The sequence below is a fragment of the Scheffersomyces xylosifermentans genome (genome assembly GCF_036884685.1).
Source record: "Scheffersomyces xylosifermentans strain CBS 12540 chromosome Unknown RJT20scaffold_2, whole genome shotgun sequence".
Taxonomy (NCBI): Eukaryota; Fungi; Ascomycota; class Pichiomycetes; order Serinales; family Debaryomycetaceae; genus Scheffersomyces; species Scheffersomyces xylosifermentans.
Window position 1 is genome coordinate 1,205,873 of NW_027042940.1, and position 16,956 is coordinate 1,222,828.

The following is a 16,956-nucleotide window of genomic DNA, read 5'->3' on the forward strand; positions in this document are numbered from 1 at the left end:
TTTATTACTAATTCTATACCATAAAACCATAGAGAAATTGCGATATATTAGATGCAACAGAGTCATTCGAGTACCTGAAGAAGAGAACACTTAGGATGTCACCAAAAAGCATCCAATTGTGCGATCTACCCCTGGAGATATTGCAACAAGTGGTGAATAGACTCTCCCCCGATGTGTTGAAGTTTTTAATTCTGACTAAGACGTACGTTTCACTGTTCGCCACAAATGCATACTACAACAGCATCCTCATCACCAAGTATCATAAGGGTAACGACTCATCATTTGAAATTGGAGATGAAGAGGAACAGTTGATGAGATTTCAATTCTGGAATAACCGCCCTAGAGAAGATACCAAGAGTTTGGTCGGTCATCAGACTAAAATCAATGGTACCAATCATTTCAGAGAGTTCGCCGAGAAGTACTCTAGACTTCATCCCAGTACTTTGATAATATGCGATCTTGAAGACTTCAAGCGCTTGCATACTTCGGTTCCCGATATGTTAAGAAGAGCTAATAAAATAGTTCTCTCCTTGTGTTGGAGCGATATTAATAACCTAGAAACTTTAGAGAGTCGCATAAAACTTCTTAATAGAATCATATCGCTACCGTACAACTTCCATCGCGTTATCCTTAGCATTTTTAACTACTCTCATTTGCCGATTGATTACAGTACTTTGGCTTTTCCACCAAAATTGACTAGTTTGAGCATTCAAGAGAAGAGCCATGATGAGTCTGTGAGAGGAAATTTGGGGAATAAACTCTTATTTTTCAAGAGTGTAGCTGAATTTTCAGAATTGTCTTTCAACAACATAAGATTGCAGTTGGAAGATCTAAAGCTCCTACCCCGCAATCTAAGAAGACTACAAATGAACCTACTGTTGGTGTTCCTGGATGATGCCTATACCAAACTAGATCTACCATCTTCATTAAAGGAGTTGGACATTGTGGCTTGTTCATTTGACACGGACAGAGCAACCACTCATTCCGCTATTGACATCTCCAATTTATTACAGTTGGAGCGTTTGACTTTCGCAGGAGGTATCCTCGAGGACTTGAGATCTTTCGTGTTACCACACAATTTGGTCCATCTAGAGCTATCCAATTGCAATAACTTCAGGTATTTGTACGGATTAGAATTGGCTTCCAAGTTGAAGACACTAAGCATTCAAGATTGTTCATACTTTTTATACATTCATACAATTACTTCGTTCAACAAATTCCCACCTGGGCTTCAATCGCTAATCCTAGAAAGTAGAAGGAGGATATACCCAGGGAGGCACCTTGAGTGTATACGGGAATTTGCTGAAGATGTTATCACCGAAGGAAGAAGGTCATATCTTGTTCTCGGACGGAAATGCCAGTTGCCGCCAAATTTGCAAGAATTGGAATTAACATCATTCAACACCATCAAGGTGGATCATGAGTTTGAAATACCTGAGAATTTGCAGTGTTTGACATTGAGGGAATTGGGAGGCTTTGCAGACTTCTCGAAGTTGAAGTTTCCCAAAACATTGAAAATAATAGATCTTCTGGATCAAAAAGTCGGGCCGATAGAGAACTTTTGTTTTCCTCCGACGTTGCATAGTCTCAACTTGGAACGTAATGACATCACATCCATAAGGAATACAAACATTCCCGAGTTCTCCTATTTGACTAGCTTATACTTAGGGTCGAATGAACTCAGGTGCAGTTCCTCCTTCAATTCCCAACTACCACAAAGCTTGAAGTTATTAGACTTGCTGAGCAATCAATTGCAAGACTGTATTCTATTATCATGTCCCAAGTTACACACATTGAGGTTATACAATAATAAGATAGGAGGGATACTCAGCAAAGGTAAATTCAATGTACCAGATAGTATTGTTGTATTAGACTTACTGAGAAATAAGATTGAAGGGTTTGATAAACGATTCAAGTTCCCAAGTCAACTCCGTGACTTGAGTGTCTTGGGTAACAACATACAAGTTCTCAACTCAACATTTTTTGACAATTTACCCGAGAATCTTGTGCATTTGAACTTGAATTATAATAATATTTCCATTCAGCTGAGCGAAAGAGTCCTGCTCAAACGAATCAAGACGCTATCTCTTCGAGATAACAATATCGACTTCACAACAGTAGAGAAACTTCCGTCCCAAAACGGAGGGTTGAAGAAGCTTGACGTGGGAAACAAATAAGTCTTCGCCACATATTTTTTTCCCAAAGCGGATTCGAGGCGAAAATTGATGGCTTAAATGGTACCTGAATTCCTATTGGTACCTGAAGTTAACGTACGAGAAGTTATCAAGACCAACATCCCCTGACAATGAATGCTCTTTGACACACATACCCTTATGGTCACAGTTACCTCTAGTTACGTAGCAATTGAGATGAACAATAGAACGTATCCTTTATCCAGGAGTGCAAATCTCTGATTGTGTAATTAGCTCTGTCAGCATTCCTCTTGCGCGATCTTTACATTGATACAAGAAAAGCTATGTACTATGTTATTCGAACATACCCAACTCGTTATGTATAACATCTACCACATTGGGATACCATATCCCCATCTCTTGGGTTGATCTAAGGGTCACATATTTGGCTGCTGCTTGCTCATTACCGTCCAAGATAGGCAAATACTGTACTAGTTAGGCTGTAGTTTCACACCCGAATGCTGTGTATCTACATCGACATCCCTAAGAGGAGATTTTTCTCCTGCTTCCTCACACTGTCAACCTCGCTTCCTCCACATGGCTCCGACATCTCGCCCGGAAACAAGCTTTATTCCCTCTGCAATGACGTAAATATGGAATGTCCCAGGGGAGTGTGCCGGTACATAACATGCGTCAACTAGAGCAACAGGATTTATTTCCTGTTTTAATCTCGTTATTGTAATGTCCCCTGCATTGTTCAATATTTGTTTGTTTGCGTACCTGAATTTACAAACCACTTATTGTTTTAGTCAAGCGTGCACCTATACCAATTGAATTATGAAACACAACACTAAACGAAAACGATGTCGAGTAAAAATTATATAAACAGGAGGATCTCTCCATCATGATGGGAGAAGATCTTACTTTGATATTACAGTGCTTGACATCTCGGAAGACTTCTTACCGTCATATACCATAGTATCAGTTATACCTACTCACATTCGCTCATATATTAAAGAGGTTTGTACTTACAGCCAGATCCATTTTATAGAAATTTACAATGTCTGAACTCCTTTCAGTTAGCACGTTAATTGTGGATACCAACGTTTCCCAGCAGACGGATCTCGTCACGGCTACATTTACCAATTTACAGAAAGGAACAGTGGTTTCCAAGGACCATTTAGCAGATGCAACATCCTTAGCATTAGTCGTTCAAAGTGACGGCTTAAGTGATGCCATCGGCAGCTTCTCAGCTAGCTCTGATTTAAATACCCTCACCTTAAGTGTCAACCCAAGCATAAAATCAGGAACTAATAACGAATCCTTTGGTAGTTCGATAATTCATGATAGAGACCAAAGAAAATTGAAGCTCACATTCCTCGTAAGTTCGTTATTGCTATCGACCTTCTTTATCACTTTGTGATTGGAGTTAGAGCACTACACATCTAGCTTCACATCTACCTTTAATGACAACTTTACGGCTTCATCTTTTTATTGTTTTATTTGGAATTTGGTTATATCGCTTAGACTTACTAAAAGCCTGGATTCAATAGTCTCGTCCTTTTACTTCTTAATAATTACCTTCTTTAATTGCATATCATTTACGATAATATCTAGTAGTGTTACCATGTAAAGCAGCTATACAGTCGTGTAAGCCTTCTAACCTATGCTAATCATATTTTATGCAATATCTCATCACAAATATTGAGGCGTACTTTATACATTTACATAACCAAAGAAGGAAAATAGTTTCGAAAGATTATTCTCCGGGGAACGAACAGTCTACAACGTATGACGCCAAAATGCTATTTATCAAATGTAACATAACCACTTCTGCGTACCCCTTAATCATTACCTTAAACTACGTCGGAATTGTATCCTCCCATAAAATCTGTGCTCAAGTTGCAATAAACAAAGAGACAGGTTTCATGTACAGTATGTTATTTTTATGACGTAGAAAATATGCGGACACGAGACTGACGATTGAAGCATTGTTGAAGGGGAGAATTTACCTTGACGAGGGATGTGGTCGTAGAAACATGGGGAGCTCCTGAAGTTCATGACACAAACTGTTGGGAGAGGAGAAAGGGGAGGACAAGAAACATCGCAAAAGTGGCATTCTTAGTTTCCTTCAAGGGCCATTGCATGGAGGTAGTTGTTGTTTATCGCTGAAAAGGATTGCAATTGAACAGGATTGGAGCATGCCATTGAAATTTGTTCACACTCTGTTTCAGATTAGATCTACAACACCTAATGATGTACTTTGGCCCCTTCCTCAAACCATGATCCGCCTCGTTTCGAAAGATCAGACAAGACATTTCAAACACCTTCATCGAAACGATACTGTATACGCATAAATCCGAAACAAAGAAAACTTTTGGTATGCGCACAAACAGCACGTGACTGATAGCGTACACTTCAAACAATTTACCAGAATGTTAATCATCTATTATATGGTGACTAACTATACGAACTGAATTGCATTCCAGCATACTTACAATATTTCTTCTTACATAACTTTCACACACAAGGCACTAGTTCACTTGCATTAAAAAATGGCTCCAAGAACGCATAAAGAATCGGCATCTGAGTCGGAATCTAGCAAACACAATAACTCATCAACGAATGGTGGAACCACGAAATCGTCCCAGAAGGCCAAGAACCAAGCAGCATTACAAGCACAGCAAGTATTTCTTTCTAAGCACATCAATTCAAACGGACCACAGGACAAACCAAAGGTGCATCCGTTGGACTTTGACGAGTTTGACGAGGACACATTGGTGAGATACAATAGGAAGTACAACTTGAACTTGCCAAACCCAATAAGTATCAATAATGACATTCTCAACAGTGAAATTGGAAAGAAGACGTTTTCCAAGAGGAACAAGAGCAGAGCAAACTATGGTGGAGTGACTAAGCCCGAGATGGCCAACCATTTGAAGACCCATTTCTTGAACTTACCCACTAAAGAAAATGAAATCATCACCAATTTCTTGTACAAGGTTAAGCACCAGGAAAACGATTTCAAGCTAACCTTCAAATAAACATTATCGGCTATAGAATTCGATGGCGAATCATGAAATAACGAATACGGTTCGTGCTTCCTCTACGATAGAAATCTGTTTGACTCCCCAGTCGTTGTGGTTCATTTCAGGGAGATTCCATTTCTACGTGGGAGTTTGCAGATGAATCCCAACTATCGTCCATACCTGTACTTTAACTGTAATATATACCAATTAGAATTGATGAAAGCAACATGGATCATGTAGATCATAGGCTCTACGAGTAGACGACTCAGCGCAGGGTAATTACTAGTGCTACTTAAGTCTGCTTATTAATCTGTCCCGTAGAGCGGCTGCTGAGTGTATTTGGAGAGAAAGTACCATTATGAACCCTTACTTTATGCTGGTAGCTGTCTAAGACGTACTAAAAGGGAAGCTCCGGCAACGTTCAGCCAGACCAAAGTTCAACCAGAGAGTTGTAAAGAAATGAAAACTAATTAGCAGCAGGGATAGCCAACTACCTGAGAGTATATACTATAGAGTTCCAGGCTAACTACTCAAACACCGAGAGTATGTTTATTAACATTTGGGAGAACATTCAGAAGTTTTCTTAATGTCATTTTAGAGAGTAATATCACATATATTTCCTGAAAATTAAATATATAGACTCGTGAGATCCATATCTCTTTAGTTACCCCAATATACAACATTATGCACATTGTACTTGTCTCCTATTCTCGGTGCCAGTTAATTCCTCTTTCCCATGATAATTGCTAATAGCATGTACAATTACCAATTACCAATTACCAATTACCATATGACAACCCAAACAAGTTTCAATTCTCTTCTTATTACTCTATCATTCTCATTAATCTATCCTTTCATTACTCTTCTTTTTAAAATACAACACTGACCACATAGACACTGTCTTATATACTTTAACACATCTGGTGTTAGTTTTTACCTAAATACATAGTCAAACATTCGAGCCACAACATTCTCATAACATCCCCATAACATCCCCATACCATTCCGATAACATTGTCACAGTCTAACTTGGTAGCACTGTGAGAACTCCGAACAAAGCCTTGAGCCTCTTTCTCTCTTTATGTCTCCTGTTTGTTCGCTTGATTTCTGTACCGTACTACGCTTTGTTTCCTGTTTTTATTCTCGTTCCTGTTCATATTACTCACGTCGTCTTAACTACCGGCGTTGGATCTGTTGGGATATTTTTGAATCTTTGGATCTTTTTGAGTCTTTGGATTTTTTTTTTCCCAAGCAGTTTACAAGACATTTGGTGAAGTGGTGATAGTACATTTCACATTGATTTGTTTTTTCTTATTGTTTCTTATTGTTCTTACCACGTAATTATCTACATCATTGTGGAGTTATTGAGTGTTAATCATTACAAACCATAGCCATAATCATGGACTCGTCAACAGTAATTTTCATAATCACATTGGCAGTCGCATTCATCTTTTTGCGCTGGTTGATTGCTCCAATCCCTCAGTCCAACGAGTTCAACGTTAACCTCTCTCCACCATCACTGGCAGAAAGCTCCTCCGGCAGCACCAATGGAAGTAGCCACGGATCAACGGGAAACAACGCTAGATCAACAGGTGTCACAAGAAATAGAAGACAAGTCACCGACGGCATGATCGAAGTAGTTCTGACCATTGCACCCTCTTTGACGCGTGACCAGATCATCATGGACTTGAACAATACCGGATCCGTCGAGGTCACCATCAACAGATACATGGAATTGGGAGGTTTGCCATTTCCTCCAGGCGCCGACAGAACTCCAAACCGAGCTCCTAGCACAAGCAATGCTACAACCACTACCAACGAAACTCCAGCCAATGCTCAGCCAAATGCCCAGACTAATGCTCAGCCTAATGCTAAACAACCTAAAAAGAAACTGATCAACTTACTAGAGAAATACGATATCAAGCCCGAGGACTTGGCCGAAAATGAGTCTACGACCTCATCTGGAGTTGACAAAAATATCAGCTTACAGCGTAGAAAGCAAGAGATGATCTTGTCTGCCAGAAGAAGACTAGAAGCACAATTGAAGAACGAGCAAGACTGGTCGCAGGTGATGAAATAGTCGACTAAAAGTGTATCAGCATAATGAAACGAAGAGTTTGGTGATGAGCTTACAATATAGAATAGGAAAATAGCTCATTAATTTATTAACTATGGTAATTCTAGACTACCTATAGAGATTCTTGTAAGCCAGCACATGAAAATGCAGTGTTAAATCTATACCCTCGAATAAGCATTCTTTCGAGAAGTCTTCGTCTATTCTATTAATGTAGGCACTATACGTCTTTTACTATCGTTTTTGGCAGCTTTAATGGGAGATGACGTACTTTCCTTTGACTTGTTGAAGAAACTATCAATGGTTACTTTGTTCGGACTGGGGACAGCCTCCACCTCTGGTTTCTTTGGTGATGTGGTCGCCAGCTTCGCTTTTGGAGAAGAAGTTATTTCTGGAGGTTCAGTTTTGTCTTCTTCTTGGTCTATGTCCATGTTATCATCGTCATTAATATCATTCGTTTGCGGTTCTTTTTTTATTTTATCGCCTCCTTTGGTTTCTATCTCACTTTCTATTTCAATTTCGCTCTTAAAGTCTGTAATTTTCTTATGGATTGTTCCAAATAATGCCTCATCGAATGAAATTATCAGACAAAAGCCGTCTGTAGAACTTACTATTATCTTTGATCCATCAACATCCCACTTAAGATCTGTAATGGAGCTATAATGTAAATTGGATACAAACCCTAATGGCGAGAAGGTCTCTGTGTCGTACACAATAACAGAATCTTGAGTAGCAATTGCGAATACCATCTTGTAAGCCAAATTGGTTATCGAATGAGCCGACTTAGTGACTTCATACAAGTTGGGGTTAAATGCCACAGCAATTGCTGGCTTGTTTAAATTGGAAATCTTTAATATGGGAGTGTGCAATAGGCTGGATCGAGAGTATACATAGACGGTATTCTGGACCGTATCATCATTGGAACCGTTATTAAGTTTTGTAGCAGATTCAGTAGTTTGCGATGCTGCTGCTGGAGTTTCATCGATATTAGTATCACCTTCTGTGCTTGTTGACTCTTCGCTATTACTTTCCAATCCAGCCGGGGTCAATACAAGACTGCCATCAGGTGAAAAGCATAATCTTCTGAAAAATGACTGTAGCGTCTCTGAGTGGTAAAGATACTGGTTATTGACTTTGGTGAACTTATGAACTAGTTTGATATCTTCGACTTCATCTTTCTTCTTGTGCTTGACAATTGTATATACATTAACAGATCTGTCTGCCGATTGACTTACGACAAATTCATCAAGTGGATCCCAATAGACTCCTTGTATGTAGTGATTGTGGTTTTTTATTGAAGTAACTAGGTGACCTCCCAACTTCTTGTTATTTATGTCTACTTTATAGACTCTCATGATGTTATCCATTGATCCCGTTACTATATACTCCGAGCTTGGTGACCAACAGATATCGTTAATTTCAGAAGTAGATGAACGGAACTGGCATATGGCTTGCCAAGATTCTTGAAGCTCGTCGTCTTCTTCTTCTTCAGTTTCGAAGCCTTTTAGTATTCTGTCAGCTAATTTCCAGAGTATAAGCGTACCATCATCTCCCGCAGTAGCTAGTATCTCTCCTGTAGAATTGAATCGAACCACATTTACAGCTTGTGTATGTTTCCGCAACGTACTCAAGTATTCTACGGACGTATTTTGCGGCGAGTTCGGATCATCACCTTGCTTGGAATCTACATGGTTGTGATGAACCTTCCATACTCTAATATTATTATCACCTCCACCAGTGACCAAACGGCCCGAAACGCCACTTTCATCTCGTGAATTCGGCTGAAAATCTACCGAATAAATGGGCTGATTATCGTTGTGCCAATGAACGGTTATCGTGGAAGCATTCATACTACTTTTGGTCTTTGTTAGCTGTTCAATGGTGATCTTTGTGTTTTACAACTGTTGATCTGAAGATGAATATCAAGAAAATGGTTGTAGTGGAAGACGCGTGGAGAGGCACGTGAAAAGTCATGTGACTATTTTTTTTGTTCCATTGATTTTCTGCATATAGCGTTTTTGGAGCCATTTCTGTTAACTGTGGTGGGTGGTGGTGTATCTAGGAAAGATAGATACTAATGAAGACACTCACCACTTCAACAAACAATCCTATAAGATTGTAAAGCAGTCGTTGATTTTCATGAATAATAGTAATAACGAAAAAATCAACAGCTAGCATTACAATGGAATAACTTTGAATATCAAGGTTTCACACTGTATTTCATGATATCAATATTGGTGTTCCTTATTCTCCTCTCTCACCAAAGCTACCATTTATCATCTCCACTCACAGCTTTTGCTGGCAAATACTTCCCGATAAGAAAAGTGTCGAGCACTCGAAAAAAGACCGAGCGGCTCCACATTTTCAGGACACTGTTACTGCGAATAATCAGGATTAAGTAATTGTACAATTGTAGACCACAGTTCTTTCTGTAATGTTGTTATAAGTCGTCTATATAGAGAGTATTATATTTGTAAATAAATATGGGTCTGTATAACTTACCTAGTAAAGAGTCTTTTGTGGTCATGGATAAAAACGGAAGCATCATTTCAACAGATGATGAGGAGGAATGGACTACTGACGATGAAGCATCCGAGACCGAGATTCACCAGAGTCAGGAACAAGCCGCAAATGACATAGAAGTCCAACCCGAAAGAGAGAAAACCCCTATTATTCATCTGCAATACTTGTACCAGATTCCAAAGGTCAACATCTCGGAATCACACATGCCATTGAGCCCTCCTCCGCAAACTGAAAAGCAATCTGATGAACAAGTACTCCAAGATTATTACGATAGCTATGCAGATAAGTACATTGAATTCATGTCAAATAACCCTACGACATATCATGTCATCACTCATTTCAAGTCCTTGTTGACCAATAATGGGTTCACATACGTCAAAGAAAATGAATTGTTCAGAAAGTTAGACCCAGGATTCTACTTCACTTCAAAAGACGACCAAACTCTTATAGCATTTGTGATTGGAGGCAAATGGGAACCCTCTCAAGGAAGTTGTTTCATTGCAAGCCATTGCGATGCATTGAGTATTAAATTAAACCCAAAGGGTCTGATTAAAAAGCATATCGAGGACTACGAACTCTTGGGAGTTGCCCCATACTCAGGCAGTTTGAATGACCTTTGGTTGAACCGTGACTTAGGTTTGGCAGGCGCTATCTTGGTCAAGGACACCAAGACTAGTAAGGTACTGAGAAAGTTGATAAATTCCTCTCCACATCCAATTGGCTTTATTCCGCAATTGGCACCTCATTTTGGCATAGAGAAGACATATAATAAGCAAACAGAGATGGTACCTATTGTTTCTTATTCCTCAGACAAAGGATTGAGTCCGACAGATGAAGAAAAGGCTTCCGTTGTTTACGGAAAACATCCATTGTCGTTATTAAGGTACGTTTCAGAATTGTCGTCGACTTCACTTACTAATATTGTACAGTTGGACTTGGATTTAGTGGATGTACAACCAGCAGCAAGAGGAGGTGTAGGTAATGAATTTATCTACTCATCGAGTTTGGATGATCGCTTGTGTTCTTTTGACTCTATCTACGGCTTAATTGAATTCAGCCAGGCCTTCTTAACCGATAGAGACATCAATGAATATGACGGTTTGAATGGTATCTACTTAGCTAATAACGAGGAGATTGGCAGTGCTACTAGAACAGGAGCTGCCGGTGGCTTCTTAATTGATACATTGAAATCAGTTGTTAGCTCTAGAAGTAAGGAAAATGCCGTTGAACAAGTTCTAGAGTTGACTAATAATACTATTCTTCTTTCGACGGACGTCACCCACGCATTCAACCCAAATTTCAAAGACGCTTATCTTGAAAAGAACTTTCCATTACCTAATACTGGTCCAAGCATTAAATTGGACTCAAATGGTCACGTCCTTAGTGATTCAATTGCTGATTCATTCCTACAGTCAATCATTCTGAAGAACTTGCCAGATATTACATTACAGCACTTTCATATCAGAAATGATGGAAGATCTGGTGGCACTATTGGTCCAATAATGAGTAACGGGCGTAGGGGTATAAATGGTGCTAAATTGATCATCGATGTGGGTTTACCCATACTCAGCATGCATTCTATTAGGAGCACAATGGGCTATAAAGATGTCGGTATTGGTATTCGATTCTTTAGAGAAGTCTTCAACAAGTGGCAAGAAGAAATAAAAAGTTTCGATTTAGAGAAAAGTTCATAAAAGATTTCAAATGCACGTAATATTAAATGAATTAATTCTATTTTATCATGATCTATTTTACAGGTTTTGTCTAATAAATGCCGTATTGTAGGTAGCTGGATAACTTCTTCTGACTGTTATGTATCAATGCTTGAAGTAGTTTCCAAGCCATAATGCAGAACCTCCTAAACCAATGCTCTTGTAGAAGTCACGCATGGAGTTTCTTTCTCCAGCTTTTGGCCAAGAGACCCAACTATTAGTATCATAAACCATAATATCGCAGTTAGCTGCTGTGTCTGTCCATCTCTTGACTTTTCTTGTGGAATCGGAAATAGCATTAATTTCAGAATCAGCTAACAAACCTGGAGTAATGGTGATATCCCCCTGGGCAGCGGGACCTTTAGCTGGACATCCTCCGGCAGTACACTTAGTGTTGGACATAACAAATGATCTTCCATAGTTAGCCAAGCCACCATAAACCTTGGACATTTGAACTCCCGCTTTTTGCAACATTTTCAATGAATCGACAGTTTCGGTCTTGTTGACATGGCAGTGTAACTGGGCATCAGCAGTAGACGAAAAAACACCATCGTCGTATGTCATGAATACGAAGTAATCAATGTAGTTTTGAATATCCTTAACTGGAAATCCCTTTAAATACCAATATGTCGAAGGGATTGAGACTGACAATGTTTTTCCGGCTGGCATTTTAGATCTAATAGTCTTGATTAAGGATAAGTATTTTCCTCCATTACCTTGGTAGTCGGCTTTGATTCCTGGGATGTCTTGTTCTTGAGGGTATTCCCAATCTAAGTCAATACCATCCAAATTATATTTCTTTACAAAGGCAACGAGATTGTCAGCAAATTGGTTTCTAGTACTATCATCACCAACAATATGTCTAAAAACTTGGTAAGTTGAGGGACTCGTGCTGAAATCCCAGCCTCCAAATGCTGCAACTTTTTTGGCCTTCTTTAATTTCAAGAAAGGACTTGTTCCAAACTTGCCAGTATCAATAGCAAATCCAGTCGAAGTATCCCCAATTGGCACAAATGCATAGTGTACGGTGTCGTAGGTACCGTCGTCATACAAAGAAGGGTTGGATGCCAATTTCGTGTTTGTAGTGTCCAACCAGTATACTATATTCTTGAAGCTAGCAGCTGGAGAGGTTCCAAGGGTACCATATCCGCAATTGGAAAGACACCCAGTTGTACCTGGAGCTCCAGTCGGACTTTTCACATTGTCGCAGAATTCCGAAGTCGTTCCACAGTAACCAAACTGACTACAACAAGCGTTCAATGGACACTTCGTATTGAATGCAGCTCCTGGGGCTTGTGGTCCACATTGCGCTCCTGCAACCGATGCTGGCTGAGGAGGTGTACCAGGACTGACACAGACCTTGTCTCCAGCCCATGGGTGGCCACCAGTACAACCCATCCAATTGAATGTGTTGGCATTCCATTTATTCAAGTTGGCTTCTGTCTTAATATTGGTGAACTTTGTCATCAAGTATTGACAGGTTTCGCCGCTTGCAACCGTGTGCGCATAACAGGAACCATCTGCATTCTGTTTTGCATCCACTTTCACCACTCTCTTTTCTAAAGTGAGGGCATTTATACTATCAAAAAGAAACGATGTAGCTAAAGCTACCAATATCACACCACTCTTCATTGCTGTGCTAGAAGTGTAATTGTCAATTAGAGAAGATTTCTAGTGAAAAATCTATCTGAAAAATAGAGAATAGGCTTCTTTTCCTTCGTATTTAAGCTTTTCTAATGCGTATATAAGGTGCATCAAAAAAAAAAAAGCGTGTCGGCGTAAGGCACGAACAGATATCGCGTGGTACTTAAGTAGTTGGAGCAACTGTAGATCTTTTAGCCCCATGGGAAATGTTTTATAGTCGTGTGCTGAAATCGACTTGACGAAGGCTTTCAGGCGGAACCTGCAACTATTACACGTCAATACAGAAAAGACATTAGGTACCTGGACTTTTGGAGCCTTAGCATTCTGTCATTTGGTCTTTTTCTTGGTCTCGCTTAATCTCACTTCACATATTTGACAACTACGATTATTAAACATATACATCTCTCGGCCTAACATAGCATAAGCCCACATCATATTTCAAAAAAATAAAATCCAAAAAAAAAACCAATGACCCCCAATGGTGATGTAAGAATAATATAACGTCTCAGCGTTAGCTATCGTTCAAAGCAAAAAAAAATACGATAGCAGATATTCAATGACCCATCAATCCATCTTAAAAGTAAAAAAAAATCGACAACTGCAGGACTCGAACCTGCGCGGGCATAGCCCAAAAGATTTCAAGTCTTTCTCCTTAACCGCTCGGACAAGTTGCCATATTCTTAAGCTAAGATTTCAAACTTCCTCTCTGAGAATTGTCGAAGTCACGTGACATTTTCAAAAATTTTTCTAGAACCAAAAAGAATCGGATAGAGTCTCTGTAAGGTTAAGTAACAGTCATCGGAACGTCAGCTTTGGATTGTTCTGCGTATTCATCTTGCTATTATTTTGTCGCTACATAAACAACAATCAGGTTATTGTACAATAGAAATCCTGAGCTGTAACACTTGCAACGTCGAAACTTACAAGGCAGCATTGATTAATTTTCATAGATAGTGGAATAGATAAGTGTAAAAGAATACAGCAAGAATGAGGAAGTTCAACCCTATTTCGAGCCAACGTTTGTCTCACCAGATCAGCCGTAACCTTGGATATTACTCCAAGGTAGCAAGAATAATTGTTCCGCGTGCTAGTTTGGCTACCTCTCAGATAAGATCATTCCACGCCTCTCTTATCAATCCTATAGATTTTGATCCTTATAAGACTTTGGGTGTCGACAAGGGAGCAGACCAAAAAGACATCAAGAAAGCATATTATCAATTAGTAAAGAAATACCATCCTGATGTCAATAAAGAAAAGGATGCAGAGAAGAGGTTTCATAAAATTCAAGAGTCTTACGAACTCTTAAGCGATAAGGAGAAAAGAGCACAATACGATCAATATGGAGCAAACGCTTTTGATGCTAATGGTAACACTAATCCCTTTGCTGGAGGTCAAAATCCATTTTCTAATGGTAACCCATTTGGCGGAGCTGGTGGTCAGAACCCATTTGGAGGTATGGGATTTGATTTCGAGGACTTGTTCAAGGAAGCCTTCACAGGAGGAAGAGGGGGTGGCGGAAGAGGTTCCTTTGTTCAGGAACATGTAGGAGACAACATTGAAGTATTGAAGACCATTTCATTCAAGGAGTCTATCTTTGGAACTAAGGTTCAAGTCAATTATAAGGCTGTGGACTCATGTAACACTTGTCAAGGTAGTGGATTGAAGACAGGCAAGAAGAAGTCTACTTGTCCTACATGTCATGGAACCGGCCAGAGCACACATGTTTTGGGTGGATTCCATATGTCTTCAACCTGTAACACATGTCATGGATCCGGTGTCACAATTCCAAAATCAGATGAGTGTGGCACTTGTCATGGTCATGGTGTCCAAGAGGTTCCAAAATCAACCACCGTGGAGTTGCCTTGCGGTATTAGCGATGGTACTAGGTTGAGAATGCCTGGTGCAGGAGATGCTCCATTTGTCACAAAGGATCCATACAACCAGACAAGAAACGGTGACTTGATTATAAGAGTCAACGTAACTAAGGATCCTAAATTTTCCAGAGTAAACAACAACATTGTAGTTACAGAGGATATCTTAATGACCACGGCTGCCTTGGGTGGTGAAATTGTGGTGCCTACAATTGATGGACAAAACATCAAACTTAAGATTAGACCAGGTGTTCAAAATGGAAGGAAGTTAACCATCCCAGACAGAGGTGTACCAATTAATAGAAACTTGAACAACAGAGGTGATTTAGAAGTTGTATTGAACGTCAAGACGCTCGTACCAGAAACTCCTATCCAAACTGCATTATTAGAGGCTTTGGCTGATGCTTACAACGATAAGAATGCCAAGAGAACAGATGCTCACTGGAAGTTAGATTTGGACGACGAAAAGAAGCGAGTTGACGAGACATATGACGAAAGTGACTTGAATCCATCCAAATTCCATCGTATTGGGAAATTTTTAGGTAAGTTCTTCAACATGGATGCAGAAGCCCAGAAGAAGAAGGATGGAGACAAGGAGAAAGACAGTAAGGACAAGTAATGTGCACAACAGGTTGGAACACAATATTGTAGAAAGTTATTTATTCGGTTGTATATAGTTAATGCATTGTAAATAGTTTAATGAACCTGTCTGCACCTAATTTGAGGATTTTGAAGTGCGTGTATAGCGGAAAACCATGAGCCAAGACAATGCTGTTATATACGATGTCTAGAACTGAGCCTATTAAGTACGGATTGGTTCAATTAGGGCACGGTGCTCCCAATTCGAAGTTTAATGATAGAAATGGATCTGGTGTCAGAAGCCCGCCCCACGGGTCTTTCTTGGCCCCCTTATTGAATATTATTAAGAGATTCACTCCCCTTCTTCGATGACGAGAAATTGAACAATAGAGAATTGGTGGCTTCCTCTGATAGTCCTCATTTACACACAACGGCAACGAGTCCACTCATGGTGTTCAATACTTTACAACGACGTCTGGAACACCTATTCCCGATTGGGCCAGAGCCATCTGTCTCATCCTGCACCGACTCGGTCGTGGAATTTTTCGCGTCACGACGAAAAGCAAAACAACGCGCCTCGAGGAAGATGATTTGATGGGGTGTGCTTCGAGAGTAAACATGCCCTGTTGATGGAGGAATAATGGCAAGTAATGAGCGAAACAAGGACATCGAAGAAAGAAATTTACGATTTCAGGCAGGCTCGTAGATGTGATCTGGAATTTGAGTTTCCATGCTATTGAAATCCCATGGGGTAAGAAACTACAAGGGAATCCAAAAGTTCGTAGCACTTGGGCTGCGCCTGAAGAACTGCCCACATTAAAACGAGCACCTCATTCGAGTCCTCACCTAAGTTACCACTACAAGAGAACCCTCATTTTATCGCCGACAAAGAAAACCAACCTACTACAGAAATACCCTTAAAGCATAGGCCACAGTTCCATTTTCCTGGCTCGCGACACCACGCACATAAGCCCACCAGACCTAGATCTCGCTTTCATTCACTGTCTCTCTGGCGATGTGACCACTTTTGTGGACGGAAATGCGATCTGGCAATTTCACACCCTTGCCGTATTTTTTTAGTATCTTCTGTTTTCGTGTTTTGGAACCTGAAATGCATGCAAAGGTGGCTAGTTAAAATTCCTGTGCTGGAGTCGCTATGACCACTAAGAATTGTATGTCTGTTATGTAGGATATGTGGGCTGGATCTGTGATTCTACCAACTACTTTACCCACTTTTCGTTCCGTGCATTTCGCTCCGGATCACGCTGCTGGCGTTGGAATCTTGAAATGTTGGAGTGTTCGGCGGTAAATTCTATTGTTATTTTTATTATTATTATTATTCTTCAGGTGGAAGAGTGATATTGGTGTACGGTAGTGGTAGTGTGGTACAAG

The 16,956-nt window shown here is 39.9% G+C and overlaps 8 protein-coding genes and 1 non-coding gene across 9 annotated transcripts; 6 read left to right on the forward strand and 3 right to left on the reverse strand. All coding sequences in view use genetic code 12, as the record gives it.

Moving 5' to 3' along the window:
- Nucleotides 1–95: 95 nt before the first annotated feature.
- RJT20DRAFT_2465 (uncharacterized protein) lies at nt 96–2,177 on the forward strand (the record flags this gene model as incomplete). The annotated part of the gene is made up of 1 exon (XM_064919360.1): nt 96–2,177. One exon carries the CDS (start codon nt 96–98, stop codon nt 2,175–2,177), a length of 2,082 nt encoding a protein of 693 aa, XP_064775984.1.
- Nucleotides 2,178–3,012: 835 nt separating this feature from the next.
- FAV2 (Fav2p) lies at nt 3,013–3,684 on the forward strand. Its single transcript, XM_064919485.1, has one exon. It carries the CDS (start codon nt 3,193–3,195, stop codon nt 3,553–3,555), a length of 363 nt encoding a protein of 120 aa, XP_064775985.1. The 5' UTR covers nt 3,013–3,192; the 3' UTR covers nt 3,556–3,684.
- A 1,003-nt stretch (nt 3,685–4,687) lies between these two features.
- Nucleotides 4,688–5,176, forward strand: RJT20DRAFT_2467 (uncharacterized protein; the record flags this gene model as incomplete). Its single annotated transcript, XM_064919361.1, has 1 exon — nt 4,688–5,176. One exon carries the CDS (start codon nt 4,688–4,690, stop codon nt 5,174–5,176), a length of 489 nt encoding a protein of 162 aa, XP_064775986.1.
- A 1,384-nt stretch (nt 5,177–6,560) lies between these two features.
- RJT20DRAFT_133369 (uncharacterized protein) lies at nt 6,561–7,241 on the forward strand (the record flags this gene model as incomplete). Its single annotated transcript, XM_064918216.1, has 1 exon — nt 6,561–7,241. One exon carries the CDS (start codon nt 6,561–6,563, stop codon nt 7,239–7,241), a length of 681 nt encoding a protein of 226 aa, XP_064775987.1.
- Nucleotides 7,242–7,435: 194 nt separating this feature from the next.
- On the reverse strand, nt 7,436–9,085 carry CAC2 (Cac2p; the record flags this gene model as incomplete). The annotated part of the gene is made up of 2 exons (XM_064921397.1): nt 7,436–8,199; nt 8,263–9,085. 2 exons carry the CDS (start codon nt 9,083–9,085, stop codon nt 7,436–7,438), a joined length of 1,587 nt encoding a protein of 528 aa, XP_064775988.1.
- Nucleotides 9,086–9,661: 576 nt separating this feature from the next.
- On the forward strand, nt 9,662–11,495 carry LAP4 (Lap4p). Its single transcript, XM_064916592.1, has one exon. It carries the CDS (start codon nt 9,719–9,721, stop codon nt 11,450–11,452), a length of 1,734 nt encoding a protein of 577 aa, XP_064775989.1. The 5' UTR covers nt 9,662–9,718; the 3' UTR covers nt 11,453–11,495.
- RJT20DRAFT_125808 (glycoside hydrolase superfamily) lies at nt 11,496–13,193 on the reverse strand. Its single transcript, XM_064916593.1, has one exon. It carries the CDS (start codon nt 13,100–13,102, stop codon nt 11,576–11,578), a length of 1,527 nt encoding a protein of 508 aa, XP_064775990.1. The 5' UTR covers nt 13,103–13,193; the 3' UTR covers nt 11,496–11,575.
- A 513-nt stretch (nt 13,194–13,706) lies between these two features.
- RJT20DRAFT_t37 lies at nt 13,707–13,788 on the reverse strand. The gene has a single exon. It is a non-coding gene; the product is annotated as a tRNA-Ser (tRNA).
- Nucleotides 13,789–13,913: 125 nt separating this feature from the next.
- On the forward strand, nt 13,914–15,721 carry MDJ1 (Mdj1p). The gene has a single exon (XM_064919487.1). It carries the CDS (start codon nt 14,102–14,104, stop codon nt 15,602–15,604), a length of 1,503 nt encoding a protein of 500 aa, XP_064775991.1. The 5' UTR covers nt 13,914–14,101; the 3' UTR covers nt 15,605–15,721.
- Nucleotides 15,722–16,956: the final 1,235 nt, after the last annotated feature.